The sequence below is a fragment of the Ctenopharyngodon idella genome, chromosome 3 (genome assembly GCF_019924925.1).
Source record: "Ctenopharyngodon idella isolate HZGC_01 chromosome 3, HZGC01, whole genome shotgun sequence".
NCBI lineage: Eukaryota > Metazoa > Chordata > Actinopteri > Cypriniformes > Xenocyprididae > Ctenopharyngodon > Ctenopharyngodon idella.
Window position 1 is genome coordinate 4975179 of NC_067222.1, and position 27005 is coordinate 5002183.

Sequence of the window (27005 nt, forward strand, 5' to 3'; positions counted from 1 at the left end):
ATATGGTGATGATGTCACAGAGGCACACTATCCTTGACCTGAACTCCTCCAGAGAGTTCTAGCAGTGATGTTACCTCTCAGCAGTCCATTTAAAGGGGTCATGACATTGATTTTTTTATTATTTTAATATGTTCCTTGAGGTTCACAAATGGAAGAATAAAGGAACGTTCGCTTTGACGTGTCCAGTTTAAACAGCTCAGAAACTGAATGCGCATCTGTATACTGAATCCAGTGTAGACAGCATCAGTGATTATAATGGCTTCTGTTTGATTTTGACGCGACGCAAACGTCAGCCATTAAGTGACTGAAAGCCAGTGGGCGGGGCCTATGGTGCGACTACTCTAATAACTATTCGTCGATGTCTTGCTCTGGAGGTGGTCATATGCAAATGTATTTTTCGAAGTTCGTAGTGGAGTATGTTTTACAAGAAAATACTATTTTATTCTTTCTACTTTAAAATTTCAAGTTTAATTCAATGTATTATTTTATGTTTCCTTGTAATTATTTGTGAAAACTACCAGCAGTTTCTTAGTGAAAAAGTAAATCCTACACCAAATGTCATTTCAGTGCAGTAAACAGCATCTGTATTCAGCAGAGAATCACGCCGCAGTACTTTATATAAAGGGTGCTGCACCTGAGATGACATTTCTGAATTCTGATCGCATGCTGCATGTGTTTATGCTTCTCCTTTCGGCCCATAATGCAACATGCTATCAGAATTCTGACAGCATCAGTGACCAAACATGCACTGATACACACGCATGCATACAAACACAAACTGTGATGTAACAGTGCATTTTTACTGAGTAAATGGTCATCTCACTGCTGAATAATGCATGGGCTCCACTAATACAACCTCAACTACAGAAAACTACAGTGCAAACTTAAATTATTCTAAAGGAGCTTTAGATCTGTCCACAGGGGCTTTAAATAAATAGATTAAAAAAATTAAACAAAACTGAAGGCCTGTTCACACCAAGGACGATAAACTCTATCAATAAAGATATAGTTCTAAAAAATATTCTGGATGTAAAAAAATAGCAGAGTCCACACCACAGCTATAACAGCACTGAGAAATTATATCATTGGACTCACTTTCAGAACAATGTTTTCCAGCCGATGAACATTAAAAAACACTAGCTGCGTTTACATGGACCCTAATAATCCGATTGTAATCGGACTAGTAGCACAGTCGGAATAACCGCGTAAATTAGAATGAATTGGCTAAATCTGATTAAAATTTCATTTGGATTGTAAGAGGTTGTTTAAACTTTTTCTAATCAGATTGAGAGGACATGTAAACACTTTATCGGATTGAAATCCGAAACTGGAAGGAACTTCGCATGTGCAATGACGTAGAAATGGTGTAATGATGTATGACGCACTGAATGAGCTGTTGTAGTTGTTGAATTAAGTGTCATTCTAAGGGTCACGACAACGATGTACTAAAAATGGAAAAGTTTTTCCTTTGCGTTTTTCGTGTACAGATGACAATATTTGTCAAAACAATCCCCATTCACCCAAATACGCAAAAATGACTAATTCATGTATTATTCATGCCAGGCCAGTAGACGGCGATGTCACTACGCGCCTATAGACTGAACACGTACGCATGTCATCACCGTTTTCACAGATTTGTGTTTTTGCTGTTTAGACGGAGACAATAATGGAATTGTTTTCAAAAACTTGCACTTTGAATCTCGTTTTCAAATGTTTGCATTTTCAGGCAACCAAAACGGCATTGTCGTGTAAATGAACAGCCAAAACGCAAAGTTTTTAGTTAAAAACTGTGTTGTGTAAACAGCCCCTAAAATTCTCCTTCCTCTCATCATCTCTGAAGTGGAGCAGGACAATGTCCCAGCAGTCCTTGTTTCAGATTCTCATCCACAAACACTTTATTTTGGGCGTGGGAAGGGGTGTTTTTACTGCTTGATAAATATAAGCAGCACAGCACAACGGTTCATGTGTTCGTCATCTCTTAATTAGGACCCAAAATAGATAAATATTAAAAGGGACCTATTATTTCCCTTTTTACAAGATGTAATGTATGTCTCTGGTGTCCCCAGAATGTGTCTGTGAAGTTTCAGCTCAAAATACCCCACAGATCATTTATTATAGCTTGTCAAATTTGCCCCTATTTGGGTGTGAGCAAAAACACGCTGTTTTTGTGTGTGTCCCTTTAAATGCAAATGAGCTGCTGCTCCCGGCCCCCTTTCCAGAAGAGGGCGGAGCTTTAAAAGCTCACGCTTCAGCAACAACAAAGCTGGAGAATCTCACGCAGCCAAAATGACGATTGTCAGTAACGGTGTTCAGCCTTACATTGTTCAAACCGGAGTCGGACACTGATGGAGAAACTCAGGAAGAAGTTACAACTTTTAGAATGAAACTGGACGTTTCTGAACGGTTAGTGGACAAATTTATGTAGTTGCTGTGTTAATTCAACTCGTCGACTATCATGTGCCGTCATGTTAATCTTTTGTGCAAGTCCAGCGTTGAATTGATCCTCGTTTGTGAAGCAGTTCGCCGTAAAATGACAGCATGGCAACAACACTCTACTACAACAACTCTTCCTCTTCTCTAAAGCAGCATAACATGTTGCGTGTTCCCGCAATCAGAATCCACCTTGCTTTAAGAGCTGGAACATTTAAAGTGACTACAAAAAACAACACAAGGTGACATCAGCATTACATAAGGGCATATCAAGTAGTTTAGGTAACATTATGTGATATAATATGTGGTTTCAGAATGTATTCAGATTCAGGGGTGGAAAAAAGAAAGCAAAGGACAAGAGAAAGACAGTAAAGAGACATACTGTTGAAATTATTTGCACACCATACAAAACCCTTTGCATTTGAACTAGGTCCTGCAGGGGGGCGCTTTATCTGCGCTCTGCACGGTCCCAATGGTCCGGAGCAGTAATGAGGACACAGGGCAGAGAAACCTGCTGTCCTTTGGACGTATTTTCAGACTGAGCTCCCTCTGCAGTCATTAAACAGGTCATCTGCTATGAGGAGCTACCTCAAGTGTCCAGAGCAAATTTTCCAATAAGACCATTTCAATCACGGCCTCCTGACCTGACACTAACAAAGCAAACCCTTAAAACAGCTGACCGAGAAACAGAGCTGGGTTCCTTTCAAGTGCCGTATTAGCCAGTGTGCCAATTATACAATGGTCAAAGGAAATTTCTAGGTGATTTTCACACTGCAATACGCCTCTCAGTCTTTTGGTGCCTCTAATTAAAAGAAAGAAAGAAAGAAGAAAGAAAGAAAGAAAGAAAAAACCTTAAATGTCTTTTGTGTTCCACAGCAGAAAGTAAGTTTTGGTTTGGAACGACATGAGAGTGAGTAAATGATGATTGAATGTTCATTTTTGGGTGAACTGTCCCTTTAAGACCCAGTTTGGCACATGCTTGGAAAAGTCAATTCTTCTAAAGTCAAATTTAAACATGCAGAATCTCTGTGAATAATTCGGATGTTTATTATTCAGCATGTAACTGTTTCGCAAATAAGCTGGATATTAGAAATCGGTCTTGCGTGAATGTCAACACAAAGCTCACAGTTTGTTTTAGTTTTAGTCTCTCCTTCTTTTTAAGGCAGCGCTGTAACCACCATAGACACTGAGGGGGGCAACAATAAGTGGCGGCCATATTGTCCCCCCTCCAATATTTTATATTATTGATGCTGCTGTGCTGCACTCCATTACACACCTCTCTGTTTGTTGTAAGGATGACAAAAAGTTTTAAAAGTTACATTTTTAGGCTGCTCTGCCTCAGCGGTCTAACAGTGCACATCAATGTCAAAATGATCGAGACGGCCAATCAAATCAAAGGAGGCGGGCCTTACTGGTCACAGACGAGTGTGAATTTCAGTCTTTTTTCATTTCTTTATTCCCTTAAATCCCTTTTAATCCTTTAATTATTTTATTATTTAACAATAACACCCCCCCCCCCCCCCCCCCACCCCCCATGCCAAAAAAGAAAAAAAAAAATTTCAAGACATGGTTATGGCCTTTTTTCAAGAACAGTATTTCTCACATTCTTTTTATGTATTTTTTCTTTTCCACCCATATGCAATGTGCAAATATAATATACACTACCATTTCAAAGTTTGGGGTCAGTAAACTAGTGAGTGAAACTAGCAAATATCAATGTATGAAAAAAAAATCAAAATTAAGTGACTTTATGCTTAAAAGAAGAAAAAATATCTGCCATCGGTGTCAGAAAAATACATTTAATTCAAACGGAAATCAAGTTTATTTTTCTGACCCTATTGGCTGACATTTATTCTTGTTTCAAGCACTTAATTTTGATGCATTTTTCAGAAAATATTACTTGTTTTCTAATGTCATTTTGGTTCTCAAGTAAATGTATCTTGATTTAAGAATGTTTAGGTATTTGTAATGGAAAACAACTTGTTTTTCTGCACCCAAAGAGGGAGATGCTTGACATTTGACTTGAGGTGTTTAAAAACATCCAAGCTAATCAATAAACCTAATCAATCACTCTGGAACCTGGACCGCCGTTGGTCCCTGGTGACATATTTCCTGTTAAAACGATTTTTGATATGGCATACCACGCTGCAACCATCAGAAAGACCACACAAAAGCTTTCCGACTGCGGGCGAGTCGAGTAAATCAGCAGACATGATAAACAGACAGTCTGCCTGACGGAGAGCTTCTTGATCTCTCCGCCGTGTCATTTAGACGGATGGCTCGGATTGGCCCAGGTCATTACCGCCTGACGTCTCTTCGGCAATGCTGTCAAATAAATCTACAGCAGCCCGGCGTCTGCCCCACCCGGCCCGTAAATCACGGTGATGATGAAGTGACAGACAGGTGGAGGTGTCTCTCTGGTCAAGGGCTGCAGGGATACAGATGGATACCTGGAGTCTCACACTCTACACAGCATCTACTGCAAGTCTGCACAAGCAAAACGCTGATGTATCAATATTCAACTCAAGTTTATTTGAATCCACCTTATTTTTAACGTAAGACGGTAATTTGTAACTTAAATGTGCAAGGCTTCCGTTGTCATTCGCTTAAAGAAATTTTAGCTGTACAAAAACAGTCCGTTAGGCTCCTTGATATAGCAAACTGGTATTTGTTACAATATTATTTTAACATATTATCATAATTATAAACACACTGGTTAATAGCGCAAACAGTCGCATACTGCACTTTGTTATTCTTAAATTTATTTACCTATAGCTAAAATCTGCCAATGAGGTCAGAAAAATAATTTAAAGGGAAAACAAGTTGTATTTTTTAAGTAGCGGCCTTTGCTAGGATTGCAACAGAAGGGGCCTCCATCTGTTTGCACTCGAAAAAGAGCCCCACCACCCACTATCACGGAAATTAATGGGGGTTGGGGCAAAAATGCCATGAAAATGAATAAAAATTCCCCCAAAGAAATCACGATATATGGGGCAAAAATGTCCCTGTATGAGTTCTTTTTTTTAAATATTTATAACAGAATAAAGAGTGTTGTTTTCCTGAATATCAGCATAATTGCAAATGTGATAGCCTATTGATTTTATACAACAGTTAATGTTAGGTGACTTTCATTTTAGACTTAGAACATTGTCTGTTTTGCTCTATTTTGCAGTAAACCCATTGTGCGTCTCCGAGCAAGTCCGTTTTGAAGGAATTGGATTGAATGACTCACTCATTAAGACAACGATTTTCCGCCACCTACTGGCAGTTTTAGTTTCATTACATTCTTTCCATTGTTTTATTTTCTACATTTACAGATCTTGTGCCTTCGCCTGATAAAATCATACCTGCAGGCCACCATGCTGCAAAAATACTGTCCGCACTTGCCCAGATGTTAATTTACAGCTGTTTGTTTGAAATGGACCTCTGAATTGCAAAAGCTGCCTCTGAACTGGATGATTACAATATTATCTTCTGTAGAGCTGAATCAAATTAGTTTCATAATTGACACATTTTTCAACATCGACATTATACATTATTGAACTGAATGTAATCAACACTGAACTGACTTGAACTGGATAGTGACACTATTGCCTTCTGTAGACCTGCTTATAGATGAACTGAACTCATTTTATCATTGATGAACTTTACATAGTTATTGAACTGAACTGAATCAACACTAAACTGCCTTGAGCTGAATAACAACACTATTGTGTTTTTAGTGCTGCTTTACAGCAGAATATGAATTTAGTCTCATATTTGATGAAGTTGCATCACTGATTCTGTCATTATCACTGTGAAGCTGCTTTGAAACAATCTGTACTGTATAAAGCACAATAGAAATAAAGGTGACTTGACTTTACAGAAAATGCTTGTTTCAATGTTACAATTATGAAGTATTCTGATATCAGCCAGAGATGAGGGTATCATAGTAATGTCCATATGGCAGTAATATAGCTATAATACCCCCTTAGCATTCCTGTGAAATTTGCCTTAAATGCCTAAAAAAGGCATACCCAAAGTAAATTGCATGCTGTTCTTGAACCATTTGGAGTATACGCATGGTTTTGGTCTCAGTTAAGCAGACACAACAAGCATGTTATCTTTAGCCTCCCTGTTAGAGCACCTGACTCCCATGCCGGTGTACCCGGGTTTGAGTCCCGCTTAGAGCGGGCGGTTCGAACAGGAGGGGTTACATTGGTGCTGTGACCCGGATGGGAGTGAGGTTTAGGGGGCTGAGTATAACAGACGTAGGCTAGTAAGAGCTGTGCATGTAAACCACACTCCCCTGAACTCAAGAGGCTCTCTAGTGACTGATGCTAGAGACTGAGGTCTTTAGCCTCCTTGTTAGAGGGCCCGACTCCCATGCCAGCGGACCTGGGTTCGAGTCCCACTTAGAGCCGGCGGTTCAAATAGGAGGGCAATAAAAACATAATGCTCATAATGTTTACAATATAAGTATAATATTTGACAGTTTCATATTCGCTCTAATGTTGGCATCATCTGAAGTCTTTGCAAGTGTGGTGTCATCTGAAATCTATCAATATCAGTCGATAACAATAGCGCCAGCTCTCGTGGTCTGTTATTATTTTGGGATAAAGGTAAATTTGACACCATAAAGAGCTTGATGTACTAAAAAAAGGTCTAAACATCCTCCTCAGTGCAACAAGACTCTGTATTGAAACTAAGCTGCAAAAACGGCTGATTGGATATATATACTAGAAACACACTAAAACAACACCTCATTTGAGTTGTTTTGGGATCCTGTTAGAATGCAATGGAGATTTCCAAAAAGGCTGTTAGTGAAGGATGGTTTGGCACATTGGCAAACCCACAGCCTGTGGTCATGAAAAACTACACAACTAAAATTATAAGAGAAATTAAAGCATCAAATATGTATGATATAACCCCTGGTTTGCCACTGTTACACTGTAAAAAATATGGTTGGTTTAACTTAAAAAAAGTGAGTAACCTGGTGGCCTTAAAATTTTGAGTTCATTGAAATTAAAAATTTGAGTTAATACAATGAAGGAGATTGGTTTAATCAACAGAAACTAAAAATATTATGTTATCTGAACCACATTAATTATCTAAGTTGATTTGACTAAAGAAAAAAAGTTGTGATAACAAATAATGATTTTTTATTATTATTATTTTTTTTTTTACAGTGATAGATGTGTTAACCTGTAGGACATCAGAAGAGTTGAACGTTCAGGGTTAAGAATTTAGAGCAGCAGAAGACTTTATTTTTTATACATTACATCATGTAGGCAAGAAAAGCCATAAATAAATTCTCTAACATACAGTATCTCAACTGTTTCTCCTCAAGTCATTTCTTTATAATTGTTTGTCCAATTACTAGCAATGTCTGAGTGAAAACAACAATTTTACACTAAATATTTCTCAATGTAGAAAGAAGTTAATTAAACAGAGCTCTGGGAAATGCTTTATGTGATGCTATGTTTTTGAAAGTGTTCAGGGTTAAGAGTTTAAGGGCGTTCGTGAAGTTTAACGTCATGTGTTTGATGTGTAAATTGCTAAGGCGTTTCAAAATACCGAGTGTTGCCTTCACTACAGATGATTGATGTGAGTGGTATTACACGGTTAGGCAAGGTTATATGACTTTACACAAACACTGTCAGTCACATTGCCGTATCTGTCAGCTGTTCATCATGACAGGCAGCTGTTTGTGTCTGACGTCTAAGTGGATCTGACCGGTCCTTGGCACTGATCTCTAAAACGCCAGAGTCTGTTTGGACGTCAAAACAGGTGTGAGACTTCAGCTGCTGATAGCATCAGAGCTGAAATACTGCCAGAGATATTACCTTTCCGCTCATGGGGCCGCTGGAAATCTGCTGCGATTACACACTGGGTCCTTGCGGACGGGCGTAATGTTTCTACCAGAGAAATTAAAACACAACACAGCAGCTGTAAAACATCTATGAGCTCTGATTGGACCAATGGGACTCCTTTGACCTGCAATGCCTTATTATAGTTAACTAAAGCTAAAACCAGTCACTTGAAACAAAATTTGATCTGAAATGAATTAAAAAGGAGATTAACTAGCTAAACCAAAAGCACAAACCATACTTAGGAGTTTGTTCCAATCACTGAATATGAGCAATAATATCAATGCTTGCTTTTGCAAACAGCACTAATAATGTTTGTTGAAAGTTGGCTGTATAATTAAAGCTCTAATTAGTGCAGGTTAGCTGAATAATCCCAGGGTTTAAACAAAGAGGGATTTAAGCTGGTTAAGAGTCAAAAGTTGTTGTAGAATTATATGGAACAGCGGTTAAAAGGATCACCATGGTAACAGCGAGGAGAAATCCGCAACAACAGTCATTAATAACCTAGAGATACTGTACTGGGAAAACGGCTAGAAATGAACCAACAATAAACTTGTTCCTGCTGGTACAGGAGGTGAAATGAATCAAAAAGTAAATTCATATGAAGCACAAGGGAGCACATTTAAGCAGAACCGCTGCATTTCCAAACACACAAATGCTGTTTACCCTACAAACACTTACATTAAACTATAAAACGCTACATATGTCACATACTGTATGTCGAAACACCCTCACACACACACACACACACAACCCAACATTTGAAGACTCAAATCTTTCCTCAAACTGACATACGACAGAACATCTCAGTATGTCTTCCAGACTGAACACTGCAAAAAATTACCAAAATACTTAAGTATAGCAAAAAATGTCTTAAAATAGAGCAAAACAATCTTGCAGGATGGAATGCAAAACAACTTGGTAGAAATTATTAAAACAAGCATAAATATTTAGGCACTAAAACTAGGGGAACAAGCTTAAAATTATACAACCCTTCAAAAGTTTGGGGTCAGAAAGATTTTTATTTATCAAAAATGCATTAAATTGATCAAAAGCGACAGCATATGACATTTCTATTTCAAATAAATGCTGCTTCTTTGAACTTTAATCCTTAAAAAAAAATATGTATCATGGTTTCCACAAAAATTACTGCAACGGCAAACAAAATTACTGTTTTTACTGTATTTTTGATCAAATAAATGCATCTTTGGAGAAGAGACTATATTTAAAAATCTTACTGACAGCTAACTTTTGAACAGTAGGGTGTATATAATATAATATAACATAACAGAATATCTTTGTAAAGATGCACTAAAATTGCTTAATATTCAATGTGTCTAATAAAATTAACTTGCTTAATGTTGCATAATATTAGAAGTTATTCTCTTCTCAAGAGGGGCACTGGTTTAGGGCACTGTTGTTTCATAAGCGTGGATCATCCAAACAGCAGGTGGAACTCAGAACACAAAGGTCATCCGTGAGCACGAGGAACACGTGTGTTGCGTTTTACGTTCGTGAATGAAGCACGATACATACTGTAGGACAGAGGAACGTCCAGCTCGCCCTGCCACGACAACTGCCCGAGATCGTCTACGGAGTGCTGCGCTGCAGAAACACAAACACACAAACACACATTACATTAAGATACTTCACATATGCACACATACGGCTGACAAACACTGATGACTTTGCGGTCTGTAAACTTGAAATGGTTCTTAATATCAATATAAACACATTCAGTATGCATTAACCCTCTGGTATTGTTCGTTTGGGGGTCACATTTGTGTTGTTTGCAGTCAAAAGTAACTATAAAACTTTTTTTTTTATTTTCAGTAAACCAATGTAATGTATTTTGTATTTTGAGAGAATTTCATGGTACTACTTAATATTTATGCAATAATTATGATCAATTTATTTCCCATTAAAAATAATGTGGAAAAAAAAAAACCTTTTTTTTTTATTACTTTTCAATTAAAGCAGTATTTCATGTTAAAATAGAGACAATGCCTTTACAATTGAGGGCAAAAAAAAAATGGATTTGGATATATATTTAGACATTCCCAAAGACTACTTTGTGTCAAGGTTTAGATTTTGTTTGTTTGTTTGTTTGTTTGTTTGTTTTTGAAATGTTGATTTGAAGTGTCAGTTTTTGCACTAATTATACCACAGTCAAACCTGAACACAGAAAAAGACATTTTATTTCACATAACATCAAAATTCAACAAAAATGCAACAAAAACAGTGTGTTTATTTTGCACTCTTGATATTTTAGAGGGTTACCCCTTCATTGCTGTGCACTTTTTTCTGCATCGTGGCTGATTTGTAGATTGTACACACACAAATATATTTTTTTTTTTTTTGCCTATTTCCCATTCATTTCCTATGGCGGTCATTTTTGACCACGAACAACACAAGTGTGACTTTTTTTTTTTGGGTCACATAGCGACTACTGCAATAGTCACCAAGTTGCGTACCATTACGATGAAGTAGCAATTAAAAAAAAAAAAAATTCAGTCCAAAATGAACGAACAACACCATAGGGTTAAGCATCGAAGATTGTGCTTAACTGACATCAACCAGTGTTACAAACTAACACTTAAAACTTAAAAAAAAAAAAAAAAAAAAAAAAAAAATCTTGAAACTCTTGTCACTTGAAATAAAGCTGAGAAAAACCTTTATAACCAAAACTTAAATGAAAGAATGTTCCTTTGGCAACTAACTGAAATAAGTTCAAGTTAAAGTAAAATTTTGTAAAACTAAAACTGAAACTGAAATAAACACTAAACACTTTCCAACAAGGTTTCATTTCATTTTCATTTGCAGCGCCATCCTTAGGGCCAAGGCCGTAACCATGTCTAGAACATTGATTATAGACCATGATTTTTTTCCCCTTTGGGGTGTTATTTTTTTATTTATTTAAAAAAAAAAAAAAAAAAAAATTATTAAAAGGAATTAAATAATTAAATGATTAAAAGGGATTTAAGGGAATAAAAAGAAATAAGAATGCTAAAATGTTCCAGGTCTATAGTAGTTATTAAGTAATCAATTTAAACTATTTGCTAATAATATTTTAAAAAAAAATACATTCACTCTTATTTGTATGTCTAATATGTCAAAACGCAAAGCGTTTCTTGTCTTGTCACATTCAGTTATGAATTACACTAATCATATCATTCAAATAATAGCATGTTTTCAATTCAAAATGACAAAATTTCATAAAAATGTTGAGTAGTTTGCATCACTGGATATTATTGTCGGTCACTAAATATTTCAATCATAAAACAGTCGTCAAACATTAAATGTTCAGCTACTTATTCCCCACGGACTATTTCACTGATAAAACAAAAGCGTCGCATTGGAATTTTCACTCGTCTTCAGTGAACAGTAAGCTCCGCCTTCTTTGATTTGATTGGCCATCTCAATCATTCTGACAGTGATGAGAGCTGTTAGACCTCTGAGGCAGACTAGCATATAAAATGTAACTTTTTTGTCATCCTAACAACCAACGGAAAATAATAGAAATAATAGAAAATAATAGAAAATAATAGAAATGGCCAAATTGCGAAAAAAAGTAGTATAGTAGTCTATAGAAGTTAAGGCCCTGCTTAGGCCACACCAGGCCCCGTGCTTGTCCACAGATGAATCATTCACAACAAGGTGTATTAAGACAGAAAAGAATCTCCAAATTTGATTTCATGATGACTTTAACAGGCTCTCAGCTCCTCACTCAGCTAAAATCAGCCTAGAGTTTGAGGAGCAGATAGAGCGGGCAGCTCCGTCGCCTCCGGAGAGAATCTATAAAGAAATTCAATCAGGTGGAATTAAACAGGGTGAAGATTAAGGCCAATTTGCATGAACCGCAGGGCTTCTGAGTGAAGTTGAATAAGCAAAAAATACTTAAGCAACTTATTAAACTCTTTCACCTTGAGGAAGCGTAGAGCGTGGGGATATTAACTTTATCCTCTTTTACAGTCACATCTGAATCACACGCCGAAAAATCTTAACATGCAATTAGCTCAATCAATAGATGATTCAACAAACTGACATTCTTTATTCGCAGAGGAAAACAAAGTGGTTATTTTGTGTCAAAATAATAACAGCAATCATTCCGTGTGATGTCATAGGTGAGAACGCTGATGTCACAGATATTCCTCAGACGGTCATTAATCTAAATGTTACTGCTTGTGAATGTGGAAGCCGGTCGATTATGTTGTTGTAGCGTTAACAATCGGCCCGTGGTGCGGTGATTACGCTGCATTATGTGGGCCGCAGTGATTCACTCAGGAGAGACAATGAGGAACGGAGACGCTTGGCAGCTGTTCTCTTTCCGACAAGCTTCCTCAGTCTGTTAATTAGCTTTAGGAACCGTCATTATTGCGCTGTCAACAGCTCAATCTCCCCATAGGACATGCACTCGACAAATGAAAAGCAACTAGACATTTGGGGGCTTTTCATCCTTCATGTTCTTTTTTTTTTAATTTTTTTTTATTTTTATTTTTTTTGAGTTGAGTGATTGAAATGGGAAGATCCTTAATATTAATAGACAGATTCAACATGTATTAAAATTGTGTTTAAATGACATCAAAAGTGTCATCTAAAACTTAATAATATTGACACAAAGTAAAAATAATTTGTTACTTGAAATAAAGCTGAAATAAAATACATTAAAAAAAGACCTAAACCTTAAAAAATAAATAAATAAATAAATAGAAATGATACTTGGAAACGAACTGAAATAAGTTTAGGTTATTATAGTTAATTAAAAAAAAAAAAAAAAAAAAAAAAACATTTGTTACTTGAAATACAATAAACATTAACTGAAATAAAATGAATTATAATATAAGAAACAAACTTTTATTTCAGCTAGTTGCCAATGCAACATTTCTCATTTTAATTTAGTTTAACTTGATTAAAATAACTAAACCTAAAAAAGTAAATAATAATAATAATAATAATAATAATAATAATAAAATAAAAATAAAATATAGTAAAAAAAAAAAAAATAATAATAAAATAAAAACCATATAGCCATATTTATTTATATATATATATATATATATATATATATATATATATATATATATATAAACTATTAAAATGACAAAAACACACCACAAAATGACTAAAAATGTAACTTAATAAAAACATAAAATACCAAAATAAAAACTGATTTGAAATATTAATTAAAACTATAATAGTATCTTAATGATATTAAAATAACACTGGTTTAAAAAAAAATAAAGCTAAATAGAAATGTTTAAAAAAAGTAACAAAAGCACATACAATTTGTAAAACTAACTAAAAATGAAACTATAAAAATGAAAGCTAATTCAAAATATTAATAAATACTCTAATAGTGTATAAATAATACTAAATTAGCACTGTCATCAGGAAGATGGATACCTAAAAAATGTCTGAATTTCACTGCATTAGATACAAATGCAAATGATCAAATGATGCTCAAGCTTTTCTCAGATTCAGCTTCACTTTTCTAAACCACTCTTCAACCTATTTTGTTAACAAGGTGTAGTTCATCAAATCAAATCAAAATCAAATCACCGTTACGAGGTGTTTGAGATCGTTACCTTTCAGATGACCTCTGCCGAGTGTCACAAAGCCAGAGGAGATGAAGTTGTGCATGTCTTGACCACTGCGGAAGTTTTCTTTCCCATAATGCCCTGCAAAGACAGACACAGGAAGTGTTATTAAATGAAAACAAATTGCAAAATATAACACCGAAGCTAAAAACAATCAAGGCATGTCCCTGAAAAAAAGCTTGGTTTATTAAAACCATGTTGAAGTGATTCAACTTGAAATATAGCTGCAAGCAGCAATTAAGGGTCCAAGCACAACAGAAGCAAACAAGGAAGCTAGCAGCAGACCAACAATGTCATAATGGGCTATGATCGCAACTGAGACAAAGACACTGGATGTCAATTTTGAAGTCAATCAGACCAACAGTACTGTAGGTAGAGCCAATTTCATGTTTTGTTCAATTACAGCACAGTCCCACCACTTTTTTTGTGTGTCCTCAGAGTGCCCCCCTACATAAACATGTCAAATTTGGTGAAAATATCTCATTTTATTTAAAAGTTATAGACATTTATATGTATGAACACATAAAAAATTACCCACATCTGACTTTTTTTGCCATTTACTATCAAAATTTTGACATTCGGCCATTAGTACATAGTCAACAACCTATGTTTTCGATTTTCCTACGGCGGTTTTGTCTCGATTGGACTAACGGCTTCTAAGATATTTCGCTAAATCACAACGTTGCACAAACCATAAGGCGAAACCTGGCATTTCTGGTACTCCCATGAAAATCAACCACATACAAAGTTATAAGCATGTAAATGATTTTTTTCAGTGCTGGTCTGAAACTTCCCAGACTCCTTTAGGGCATTGTGCCAGAGACCCATACCGAGTTTCGTAATGATACGTTCATGTGTTCGCAAAATACAGCATTTTACATCAAAATTCAAAATGGCCGACGCCCAAAATGGCCCATATGGGAAAATTGGATATCATTTAGGAAGGAATCAGAGGGAAACATAATTTTGTTTCTAGCCCTTATGGTTCAAAAGATATTAGCATAAATATAAGTGCAAGTTTGGACAGTTGGTGGCACCAGAGGGATTGAGTTAGAGACTCCAAATTTGCTATGTTAACAGTTCAGACTGTCCTCTATCAGTGTGCCAAACTTTCCCACAAGCGGTTCTATGGGCTGACATAGACTTCCAGAGCGGAAGAAGAAGAAGAAGAAGAAAACTTAATTAATCATTCAGCCTGACTGCGACAGACATAATGCTGACATTTGTTCGCCTGAAGAATACCTTCACAAGTGAGAAGGGTAAAAATTAACTAGCTTAAAAAAAATGATTAACTAATAGATATCATCATTAATTCTCAAGTTGATTAATCACATAAGACTGTTGTTTTGTGTAACATGTTTTCTGAAATGTTATGTTTAAACATACAAATGAGGCATTGCATAAGTCAAGTCAAGTCAAGTCACCTTTATTTATATAGCGCTTTTTACAATGCAGATTGTGTCAAAGCAGCTTTACAGTGATAACTGGTATATAATTTAATATATTAACATGACTAAATATGCACTCATTTGCATACATTTCCAGAACAGAAATCTGAACATTGGATAAAGCAGGTTCAAATTTCTTGTCTGATTTTGTTGACATATTAGAGTTAAAGTTTTTTTTACAGAGGGGAGATTGGATATCTCTTTTTATCACTCCATAAATCAAAATACTGTCAACAGCCAGTAAAAAAAAAAATGTATTTCAACAATGTTTTTAGCAATAAATGCAGTTGAATGATAAATGAACAAACCCCTCAGTAAAAGCATTCAGAATATAGATATGAATAAATCAGTAAAGTTTGGAGTGTGTAAGTGTTGCTGAAGTGGAGAAAAAACATTAAAGATATGTATTGTATTTGAAATCTACAGATGCACAGAGATAAGGTGCAATAAAATACACAATTAAATGTGTATTTTGGATTTTTTCTTTCCACTAATCTAAAAGAAGACATGACCAAAATCTTAAAATTGACCAGTGCATGAAAAGCAATGGTTTTGTCAGTATTATCAAAGAGGAAAAAACACCTCAATTTCATTTGAATGCCCAAACTGAGCAAAATTATGTCATTTGGTGCAGATGTTGATATTTATATGGCCAAAAGGTAAGATGAAATTCTGATGCTTGTAAAGTAAATCAATGAGATCTTTATAACAGCACAGCAGATACTTATACAAAATGCATATAAATATAGTCACTCTATATCAGCAAATAATGTCTTAGTAAGATGATATTTAGTTTTATGATCAAAGCTCTGTAGTTTTAAAACATATAATGCAATGATGATTGAGAGATGAAGTAATAAATGCTCCTCAAAGCATGTTTGGATCGTATCTGATACTTGATTTTTTCTACAATATGATGAATGGATAATCAAGCAAACTTCAGTCCTGTGTGCACATTCATCACATGACGGCCTTGATTTGTGGCGGTTAGTGAGAAGTCATCTCAGCCACTGAGCGGTGAAAGGTGTCCTGAGACAGAGGTCAAGACAAGGTGATGCATTAAGTATTAATGGCTTGTGTGTGTGTGTAGTGGGGTTATAAAGGTCACACTCTCGACACAAATACACACACTCTCAGCTCACATTCGAGCCCTGTGTGGTTAGAGGACACTGGGTGTGATGGGAAACTTCACTGTTTTTCTCTGGCAGGGGAATCTTTGGCCATCTAATTGCACAGTAATTGACACCCCTGACCAGGACTGCTGACCCGAGGTCACGAGATGGGAGGGTTGAGAGCTTTTTCTGTGTCATTGGTCAGTACAGGTAGCGAAATGCAACATAAGTCAATCTTTTTTTACAGCTGAAGTGTTTAAAACTATAAAGCCTACTGTGCCATATTTGATATGCTCAGGCCACTAAATGATCAACATGATCAAAACTTTGCTGAAAAACCTGAAAAATATGTTTTTTTCTGACTATTCAGGCTTTACGTTTTCAGTTTTCAGTTGAGGTGAGCTATAGTGATGACTTGAAAAGACAAATAACTGATTCAAACAAACCAATTCACTATAATAAATCAGACTTCTTAATGCTAGTGAAAAGTACTTTTCATAACTGGAAAGTCAGTCATCATGCTTTTTTCTCAATTCAAAGGAAAACCTAAAGAGAGATGCACATGTTATTGCTCCATAAATCAATTGTGTGCTGTGTAATTGTGTTGAGATATTTCTCTCTGACGTTTATAGCGTTCTGAGGTGGAACAGGGATTACGGTCAATACTAACAGCAAACGAGAGAGAAAAATATACAGACAGAGAGAGAGAGATTCAGTCTCAAGAGGTGTCAAAAACGCCCTATTTTCAGGCAGTCTCTCATTTTGAGCCCTATATTCCCATTTAGTGTTATTTCTGGCGCACAAAAAAACATGCAAAGCTTTGTAAAAAGATAGCCACCATATGCTTCACGAAATATCAGCACCTTTGTTTCAGTATTTTAATAAAGCACATCTGTTTAACTCCAAAAAATATCCCTAGCAATCATATTTATATCTCGGTAACACTTTAACTAATGTTAACAAATGAAACATTTTAGTAATGCATTGACTAACATGAACTAACAATGAGCAATATATTATTATAGCATTTATTGACCTTTGTTAATGTGAGTTAATAAAAATATGTTAGTTCAGAGTGCATTAACTAATGTTAACAGATACAACTTATGATTTTAAAGTGCCCCATTATGATTTTTCGTGAACTTTGATACATGTAAATCTATTGTAGGCAGTGTTAGGGAAAGTTACTTTTAAAAGTAATGCATTACAATATTGCGTTACTCCATAAAAAAGAAACTAACTGCATTACTTAGTTACTGTATTATGGAAAGTAATGCATTACATTACTTTTTCTCAACTGGGATGGGCTGTTTTTTGTTTTTATTACAACAAAGTTATATTTTTGGCAAATGTAAAGGCCCTTTCACACCAAAAGTGAAATGAATATGCGTCACGCTGAACGAAATGCAAATTCACACCTGTACAGTAGAGGGCACAGCTCAAAATATAAGCCTTTCTTAAACGGGAAAACAAAGTAATTTGTGTTACTTATTTGAAAAAGTAACTCAGATATTTTGTTGTAAATTTAAAAGTAATGCATTACTTTACTAGTTACTTGGAAAAAGTAATCTGATTACGTAACTTGCATTACTTGTAATGCGTTACCCCCAACACTGACTGTAGGAGATCTACAAAACAAAATTAGGAACCTTCAAAAAAGCATAATAGGGACACTTTAAAAATGTATTATGTATTTTTAGTAAATGTTTAAATTAGCATTAAGATTAATGGATGCTGTAGAAGCATTGTTCATTGTTAGTTGATGTTAAGCCATCCGGCCAATCAGAGCGGGGTAGACCAATCACAACAAACTGAGCCACTTGACCAATCAGAGAAGAGTAGACCAATCACAACAGATTGAGTCATCTGACCAATCAGAGCAGAGTAGAACGATGTTTGGTAACATTAGTTAACTAATGTAATTAGCTAATGTTACCAAATGAAACCTTATTGTAAAGTGTGGTAAATCTCAGGCCTTTGACTTTGGTTCAAGAATGCTAGATTTTTCGATCAGATATAAGGAATCACAGGCCAATGGCTCAAGTAACCAGAGCATAATTAATTCCCAGTGTCCCTGTCTACATGAAATCAAAGACACGGGTATCGAGATGACCCGGGAACAGTCAGAAATCAGATTGCATTAAGGAAATCATAATGAGAATGGCAGATGGGACCATTTGCCATCTTCATTACTCTATCTCTCTCTTCATATTTTCCTCACAGAGGCCAATCTGCCCGTCATTGTGATTTTGGTACATTGCTGCATGATAAAAGTTAATATTTAATGATTGTCTTTTATTAAAACAAGACCCCAGTGAACCGTATTTTCTCATCAAACTGAGTAAAACTGAGGCAACATGCATGCTAATGCTGAGATCGGCTTCATCTTCTGGTGTGCATCAAATCTTCATATCTTGGTTACAATAGCCTGAAGCAAGGTTAAAGAGGCTGCATCCTAAAATTTTGCCATTCAATTTTCTAATCGGGTGCCCATTTATAATGCCAGCACCAAAAATATCAGAATTTAGTATTTTCCATGATAAAAGCCATTAACAAGTCCAAATATCAACAAGTGAAAATGGAGTGTGATTATAATAATCCTGTCAGCTAATTTAATATTATTTAAGTAAATGCAACCATAAATGAAATTTCATTCAGTGATTCCTGGAATCAAGTCAGTACCAAAACACTATTTTAAATAAGCATGTAATGCGCTCACAATAGACATAATTATATGCTATAAATCACTGAATACAAGATCTCAGACCGTGTCATGCGAAGCTCAAAAAGGAGAAAGGAAATCTAATATAGCACATCTTTCCACCATTAAAAAGATATTTAAACTCAGCTAGGGTTCAGAAAATCTGAAAACGTGGCGTTGCTAATACCATTTTCCCCTAGTTGCACAGCATGCGATACAATTGCAATTGCTTTTGGTTTGTTTGAAAATGTGTAAATATGGTTTTAATATTGGAATGAATGTCAGTGTAATTCATTCATGAATCCATTAAAATGTCTAGTTAAAATGAATGCAGCAATTACAGGTATATACATTATGCATTACAATGGCACTGACGCAAACACTAATGGACACAGCAGAGTGATGGGAGGAACAGAGGTCACGGAGGTCAAGCAAACGGAGAGAAGGACGACCAGAGAAATGAAAGAAAATCTCTGCATGGGGAATCAATAAGGGAGTCAAAGAGATTGAATTTCTTTCAGCCAATTAATCAGATGAACAAACATTCAAATTTCTTTCAGTTTGAAGGCTTTTTATAAACTCTGTGCCCTATTTAAAGGCATTTAATCAATCACAACGGACATCTTATAGATCGCAAGAGCACTTTGTCACCAGCCCTCAGGGGACGAGGGATGATCGAACGCAGCAGCATTCCTCTGATGCAGTCGCACCAACACAAGCTTGTATGTTGTATGTACGCATGCTTGTGTGGGTGTGTGTGTGTATGTATGTATATATATATATATATATATATATATATATATGCACCCATGAAAAAAACTTTGGCCAATTCACAGTGTATAGTATGTGTATAATGCAACTGCAAAGATCTTGTTCACAAGTCAAGTTGCAATAGCGAACAGGACCACACATTTGCACATCAATATAACAGACTCACATGCTCTTACTGTACAACTCCTGTACGTCACCTAGTGCTGTCAAATGTACCGACTTCGGAACAAAGTCAGTATTGAAATTTTAAAAAATTTGACAATACCAGCATTTCCCTCTAGCATTTTGAGCACTGTTGAAAGGATTCTTAAACACCTCTGATTGGCCGTTGTGTTCACATGCTCAACATATACACCGATAAGGCATAACATCATGACCACCTTCCTAATATTGTTTTGGCTCCCTTTTGCTGCCAAAACAGCCCTGACCTTTGAGGAATGGACTCCACTAGACCCCTGAAGGTGTGCTGTGGTATCAGGCACCAAGATGTTAGCAGCAGATCACAAGGCCAGCCTTCACTCCCCATGTGCATCAATGAGCCTTGGCTGCCCATGACCCTGTCGTCAGTTCACCACTGTTCCTTCCTTGGACCACTTTTGATAGATACTGACCACTGTAGACCGGGAACACCCCACAAGAGCTGCAGTTTTGGAGATGCTCTGACCCAGTCGTCTAGCCATCACAATTTGTCCCTTGTCAGACTCGCTGAGATCCTTACGCTTGCCCATTTTTTCCTGCTTCTAACACATCAACTTTGAGGACAAAATGTTCACTTGCTGCCTAATATATCCCACTCACTAACAGGTGCCATGATGAAGAGATAATCAGTGTTATTCACTTCACCTGTCAGTGGTCATAATGTTATGCCTGATTGGTGTATGTCTCTGATTGGCCATTGTGTTACACATGCTCACCATATATGTCTTTGACTGGCCACTGTGTTTACACGCTCAACATATATGTCTCTGATTGGCCATTGTGTTCATACGCTCAACATATATGTCTCAGATTGGCCGTTGTGTTTACACACTCAACATATATGTGTCTGATTGCCATTGTGTTCATACGCTCAACATATATGTGTCTGACTGGCCACTGTGTTTACACGCTCAACATATACGTCTCTGATTGGCCATTGTGTTCATACACTCAACATATATGTCTCAGATTGGCCGTTGTGTTTACACACTCAGCATATATGTGTCTGACTGGCCATTGTGTTTACACGCTCAACATATATGTCTCTGATTGGCCATTTTGTTCATGCGCTCAACATATATGTCTGTGATTGGCCATTGTATTCACACGCTCAACATATATGTCTCTGATTGGCCATTGTGTTTACGCGCTCAACATATATGTCTGTGATTGGCCATTGTGTTCACGCACTCAACATATATGTCTCTGATTGGCCATTGTGTTCACGCACTCAACATATATGTCTCTGATTGGCCATTGTGTTCACGCACTCAACATATATGTCTCTGATTGGCCATTGTGTTCACGCACTCAACATATATGTCTCTGATTGGCCGTTGTGTTCACGCGCTCAACAGATATGTCTGTGATTGGCTACAATGATCAACACTTCAAAAACTTGTTGTAAATAGACAAATAGATTCAGCGTTGATCATTGTAGCCAATCGCACACATATCTGTTGAGTGTGTGAACACAATGGCCATCTGGCCATACGGCAGTGGGATGTTTGACATTCAGTCTGCATTTCACACAGCGCGATGTGTGAGGGCTCGCGCTCTTCAGAAACAATCAAAGGATATGACAGAGCTTGTGTTTTAAAGCGAAACACACACTGGAATGAATAATTCACTGAAAATGCAATGCGAGTCTCTATTCTCTCTGCCATCTCTGATGTAATCGTGTTAAGAATTTTAATGCGTTAACATTGACAGCCCTAATATTAGGAAGACATTTAATGGCCATATTCCAGGATGACAGTGTCACAATTCATCAGGCTCAAATTGTAAAAGAATGGTTGGGAGGGAGCATGAAGAATCATTTTCACACATGAATTAGCACCTCTGAGTCCAGACCTTAAAGTCTTTGTGCTGGAGGAGACTTTACAGAGTGCTCACCTCTTGCATTGAAAACACAAGATTTTGACCAAAACCTCAAAACAAAATGTTTCAAAACATGTTTTCTTGGGTATATATATTGTAATTGTAGAAATTTAACTAATTCGTTTTTATTTAACATTAATCAATTATAAATTTAATATTTTATTCAATATAAAACATGGCTGGGACATGAAAATGTGCTACATAGTAGGAATGACCCACATTCAGTCTGGTGCAGCACAGAATCTGATATGAAAGTCATCAAAGGATTTGATTATCACTCATTTATTGCTGCCTTTTTTCCTGTTCTTTATGAAATTATGGGACAAACTTTATAAATGACACTTTAAAGGTTTGTATCCTGAATGACGCAGTGAGTAAACTGTAAACTAGCATCTCACTCAGACAAACAGTAACATTCAGCGCTAATCCCAACAGCTGACCTCATTCAAACACAGCTGCATTTAGTTTATTCAGTAGCGATTTGAATATTGATGTACAACAAACCAAAGCACTGATTAGCTCAAACACAAATGAGATCTGCATTAATACTAACACTGAAACCGAGTCAGTAAAGACATGACGGCGGCACTAGCACATCAGAGGAGCATGTTTTGATAGCTGCTTGACTGCTGCGCTCTGTGTGAATGGGGAATTCATTCAGATTTGATTTCTGATATTAGCTTGTACGGAGTGACAGCAAACAGTGTGATGCAGAGCTTTTAAATATGAATCAGAAAACACGCTCAAGAAGTGCTGTGGGAGAGAGATGGAGGGAGAAGTTTGGGCCACGGCAGATGTTTCCTCAAACATGTCGCCACAAATAAACTCCTGAGCATATGTACAACACCCACACACAGATGCACACATATAGAAACTTTACATTTGCATTTGTGCAATTGGAGGACACTTTTATCCAAAGCGACTTACTTTGCATTGAAGTTATATGTTATCAGATCATGCATTCCCTGGGAATCAAACCCATGACTTTGGTGTTGAAAGTGCCAGGGCTTTTTTTCCCAAACATTTGTTGTCAGCCGAAGCCCTTTGACATAAAATATTTTCTTGAAGTACCACTGAGATTTTAAATTCATATTTCTATAATTTATGTTCATGGTTCTCAGATGTCATTTAAAGGATTAGTTCATCTCAGAAATACAATTTCCTGATAATTTACTCGCCCCCATGTCACCTAAGATGTTTATGTGTTTCTTTCTTCAGTCGAAAAGAAATTAAGGTTTATTAGGAAAACATTCCAGGATTTATCTCCATATAGTGGACTTCAACAGTTACCAATGGGATGAAGGTTAAAATTGCAGTTTGAATGCAGCTTCAAAGGGCATTCAAATTAAGGTCATTTTCTAAAAAAATAAATAAAAATGTATATACTTTTTAACCACAAATGCTCATTTTTCACTAGCTCTGCGACGCGTCACGCATTACATAATCACGTAATGCGTACCGTACCGTGCAAGTGTTTACAAAGCAAACTTGCAAAGACTCAAACGGCCTTTACCAAAAAAGTTAAAACAACAATGTTGGACGATTTTGAAGTTGGAGGAGAAAATGAGATGGAGATTTTCACCCTACCGCGGGACTTCCGCCTACGTCATGCGTGACCTTTCCAACGTGATTACGTAATGTGTGGCACGTCGCAGAGCAGTGCAAGATGACCATTTGTGGTTAAAAAGTATATACATTTTTATTTATGTTTTTAGAAAATGGCCGATAGTGTTGCTAGATAAGACCCTTATTCCTCGGCTGGGATCCTGTAAACATCTTGGATGACATGGGGATGAGTAAATTATTGGGAAATTTTAATTCTGAAGTGAACTAATCCTTTAATGGTCCATTGACCATTGATATTTCTTATTTCTTCATAGTTTTTTATTTGAGTTTTTTTTTTTTTTTTTTAATGATTTATTTACAATAGGCCTATAGGGCTGCACAATTTTATAAAAAAAAAAAAAAAGTGATTATTTTGTCAAATATAGCGATTTAAACTGCAATATGATAAAAAAATCTCATCTCATAAGCAAAGGTCTTATGCTGCTGCTGAAACATCTAGGCCAAAAATTATAATTACATTTATAATTATATTTTATAATATTTATAATATTTTTATAATATATAATTTTATTTTACACTACAAGATACTGATAAGTAAATCTGTTTATCATATAAAGCTATTGTGTCTCTTCAGAAGACTGGGACTAAACCACTCAATATTCATAAGGATTTATTTTATGATCTCTTTATAAATGTTCTCAAGCAATGGGTGAATAGACTTTAAATGGAATTTTAATCTAAATTTTAATTTAAATCTTAATTTGAGTTCCGAAAATGAATAAAAGTCTTATGGTGCGTTCACACCAGACGCAAATGAAGCGTTAAGCGCGAGTGATTTACATGTTAAGTCAATGCAAAGATGCGATAGACATCCTGCGGCGTGAATGACGCGGCACGAATTAAGTGTTTCAGGCATTTGACGCGCATAACGCGTGATTCGCGCGAGTTGAAAAATCTGAACTTTGGTTTTGATTAACCAATCAGGAGCTTGCTCTAGTAGTGACGTGATTACGGCGTAGCGAGCGGAGGCAGAAATCCGAAACCACAATGGAGGACAAAATCATCGTCGCTGTATATGGATACCCGGAGCTGTACGATACATCTTCGTACTTTTATAGAAACAGGAATAAAAAGGATCTTGCTTGGAAGAAAGTGAGTGAGGAGGTCGGACAATCTGGTAAGTTGTAAAAAACGCTCTTTACTCAATTTGAGCTGTATATATATATATACATACTGAGACTACAAGCTAGCTAAAGCCAGCAAATTGAGCTTATTCGCCTGATGCGAATTCGCGTCTGTTGTGAAGTGAATTTCACGTGCGAATGAAGCGAATTTCACGCGCGAATGAAGCGAGTAAACTCAAAATGTTCAAGCGTCCAACTACGCGCGAATAGCGCGATTTATTCGCGCAAGTCGCGTCTGGTGTGAACGCCCCATTACAGGTTCGGAACGACATGAGGGTGAGTAATTCACGACAGAATTTTCTATTTTTGGATGAACTAACCCTTTAAGATTAAGCTTTAAAATTTACCACATTGCCTTGGCAACTTATTCAAACTTTTGGAATGTTCCAAAAAGAATTCCATGAAAAAAAAAAAAGAACTAATCCTTTCAGTACCACATTCATGGAATTTACATGGCAACTTGCGTAAAATGTCATTCTAATGGTGACCTCCAAAAAAGCATGCTAATACCATAGTGCATTTTTGTGAGTGAGTTAAAAGCAGACAGAACCGCCAGCACCTACCATGGTTGTTTTTGTTGTGCACAGGTGTGTAGTGGTTCTTGGAGGTCCGTACAGGCGTGTTCTCTTTGGGCGAGGCGTCTATAGCAGCGATGTTTTCATGCTCATACTGTGATATCGGAACGGGCCCCTGCTGTCTCAATATGTCCGCCAGCGCTCTGTGAAAAACAAACAAGTCGAAGATCATTTCACTGCTCTCCAGAAAGAAAACCTGTCCAAATGTGCTTCACCTTTGAAATAAAAGCTTGTTTAGCATTTCATCCAGTTTAAAGATACACACCGGCTCCCAAGGGGTTTAGCCAATTTGCCCCATTTAGGCTATTGTTTCTGTTCTTTTCCCATTCGCAAAGGTTCTTGCTTCTTGGAACTCACTATACACACACACACACTCACAACTTTAATTGCGCTTTGTGTTATAATGAGCAGTCGAGGTTTAATCTCACAGGTTTTCTAGACCTCAGGCCTGTGAGCTCTACAGCAGCAAACAAAAGCCATTAATCAATGTTCCTTCGCAATATGGCGTTAGAGCAACACACCCCACTCACACCAGCCTAATGGGATTCAAATTCTATTAATGTTTTTGCTCTTTGGCCCTAAGGACACAGTTTCTGACTCAAGACCCAACCACCTCATGGATTTTCGGCGCAGTTGCAAACTGAGATTCTGGTTGCTGAAGTTAATGGTATTTCCTCACTAATGCAGTTTTCGAAACATGTGCTGTTATATGGGCCTCAACTTTTTCACTGCACATGAACTTTGTAAGTGTGGGAGAGTGTTGCCTAGTGAGTGGAGATCAAAGTTGGTGACCAGGGTGCAGGTTCCTTATTCATGTTTGCACATATTCAATCTTGGTGTGTGAAGATGCACCAGGTTTGATGTAGATTCTGGCTTTAACTGGTTGCAATGTGCAATGTGTGAATGAGCACAGGTGTGAATGAGTATATGATAGTCATTTTAATGGTAAAAAGTCTGTCAAAATGCTAAGGTAAGTTCACTTAATCTATACTCTATATACAGGCAAGTGAAAAACTAATAGGTCTAATAGGACATTCCATGTAATTTTACACATTTACCATTTTTGGAAGAACAGCTCATTTTATAATTTACACTGAAACACCTTAATTGAAAAAAAAAAAAAAAAAAAAAAAAAAAAATCGGAATCGGCCATGAAAAATCATGATCGGTGCATTCTGTTTTCATTTCCCTAAAAAAACGTGGTGTTGTTTTTAAATAAAAGAAATCAGTCTATAATGGTTTTATGTCATTAAATAACCGTAAATAAATAAATGATCAAATACTAAATACATAAATAAATAAAATAGTGCTGTTAAATGATTAATCATGATTAATCGCATCCAAAATAAAAGTTCGAGTTTACAATATATGGTATGTGTGTGTATTATGTATAATTATTATGTATATATAAATATGTATATATATAAATCCACACACATGCATGTATATATTTAACAAAAATCTGTTATATTTATGTATAAAATATTTATATTTGCATATAAATTATATAAATATATACAGTATATACATGCAAATATTTCTTAAATATATACATGTATGTGCGTGTGCGATTAATCGCTTGACAGCACTAAAATAAATAAATATTTAGTTAGAATGTATAAAGATAACATTATTGCAGTTAATGAAATAAACTTACAGTAAAAATGTACATTTGTAATGTTTGTACGTTTAT

At 36.2% G+C, this 27005-nt stretch overlaps 1 protein-coding gene and 1 long non-coding RNA gene across 5 annotated transcripts in view; one reads left to right on the top strand and one right to left on the bottom strand.

The window, feature by feature from the left end:
* LOC127508437 (uncharacterized) overlaps positions 1-27005 on the top strand; it is a 527778-nt gene that overhangs the window by 234752 nt on the left and 266021 nt on the right. The gene's annotated exons all lie outside the window — the stretch shown is intronic.
* The window catches only part of LOC127508425 (protein shisa-6-like), a 103338-nt gene that overhangs the window by 61724 nt on the left and 14609 nt on the right, over positions 1-27005 (bottom strand). For 2 of the 4 annotated variants that reach the window (XM_051886316.1, XM_051886315.1), the window contains exons 3-6: positions 25301-25455; positions 13865-13957; positions 9816-9884; positions 8256-8327 (exon numbers count right to left, since the gene is read on the bottom strand). In XM_051886316.1, the coding sequence (XP_051742276.1) occupies positions 8256-8327; positions 9816-9884; positions 13865-13957; positions 25301-25455 (389 nt within the window). The remainder of the gene's footprint in view (positions 1-8255; positions 8328-9815; positions 9885-13864; positions 13958-25300; positions 25456-27005) is intronic. The other 2 variants (XM_051886318.1, XM_051886317.1) reach the window with 1 other exon arrangement.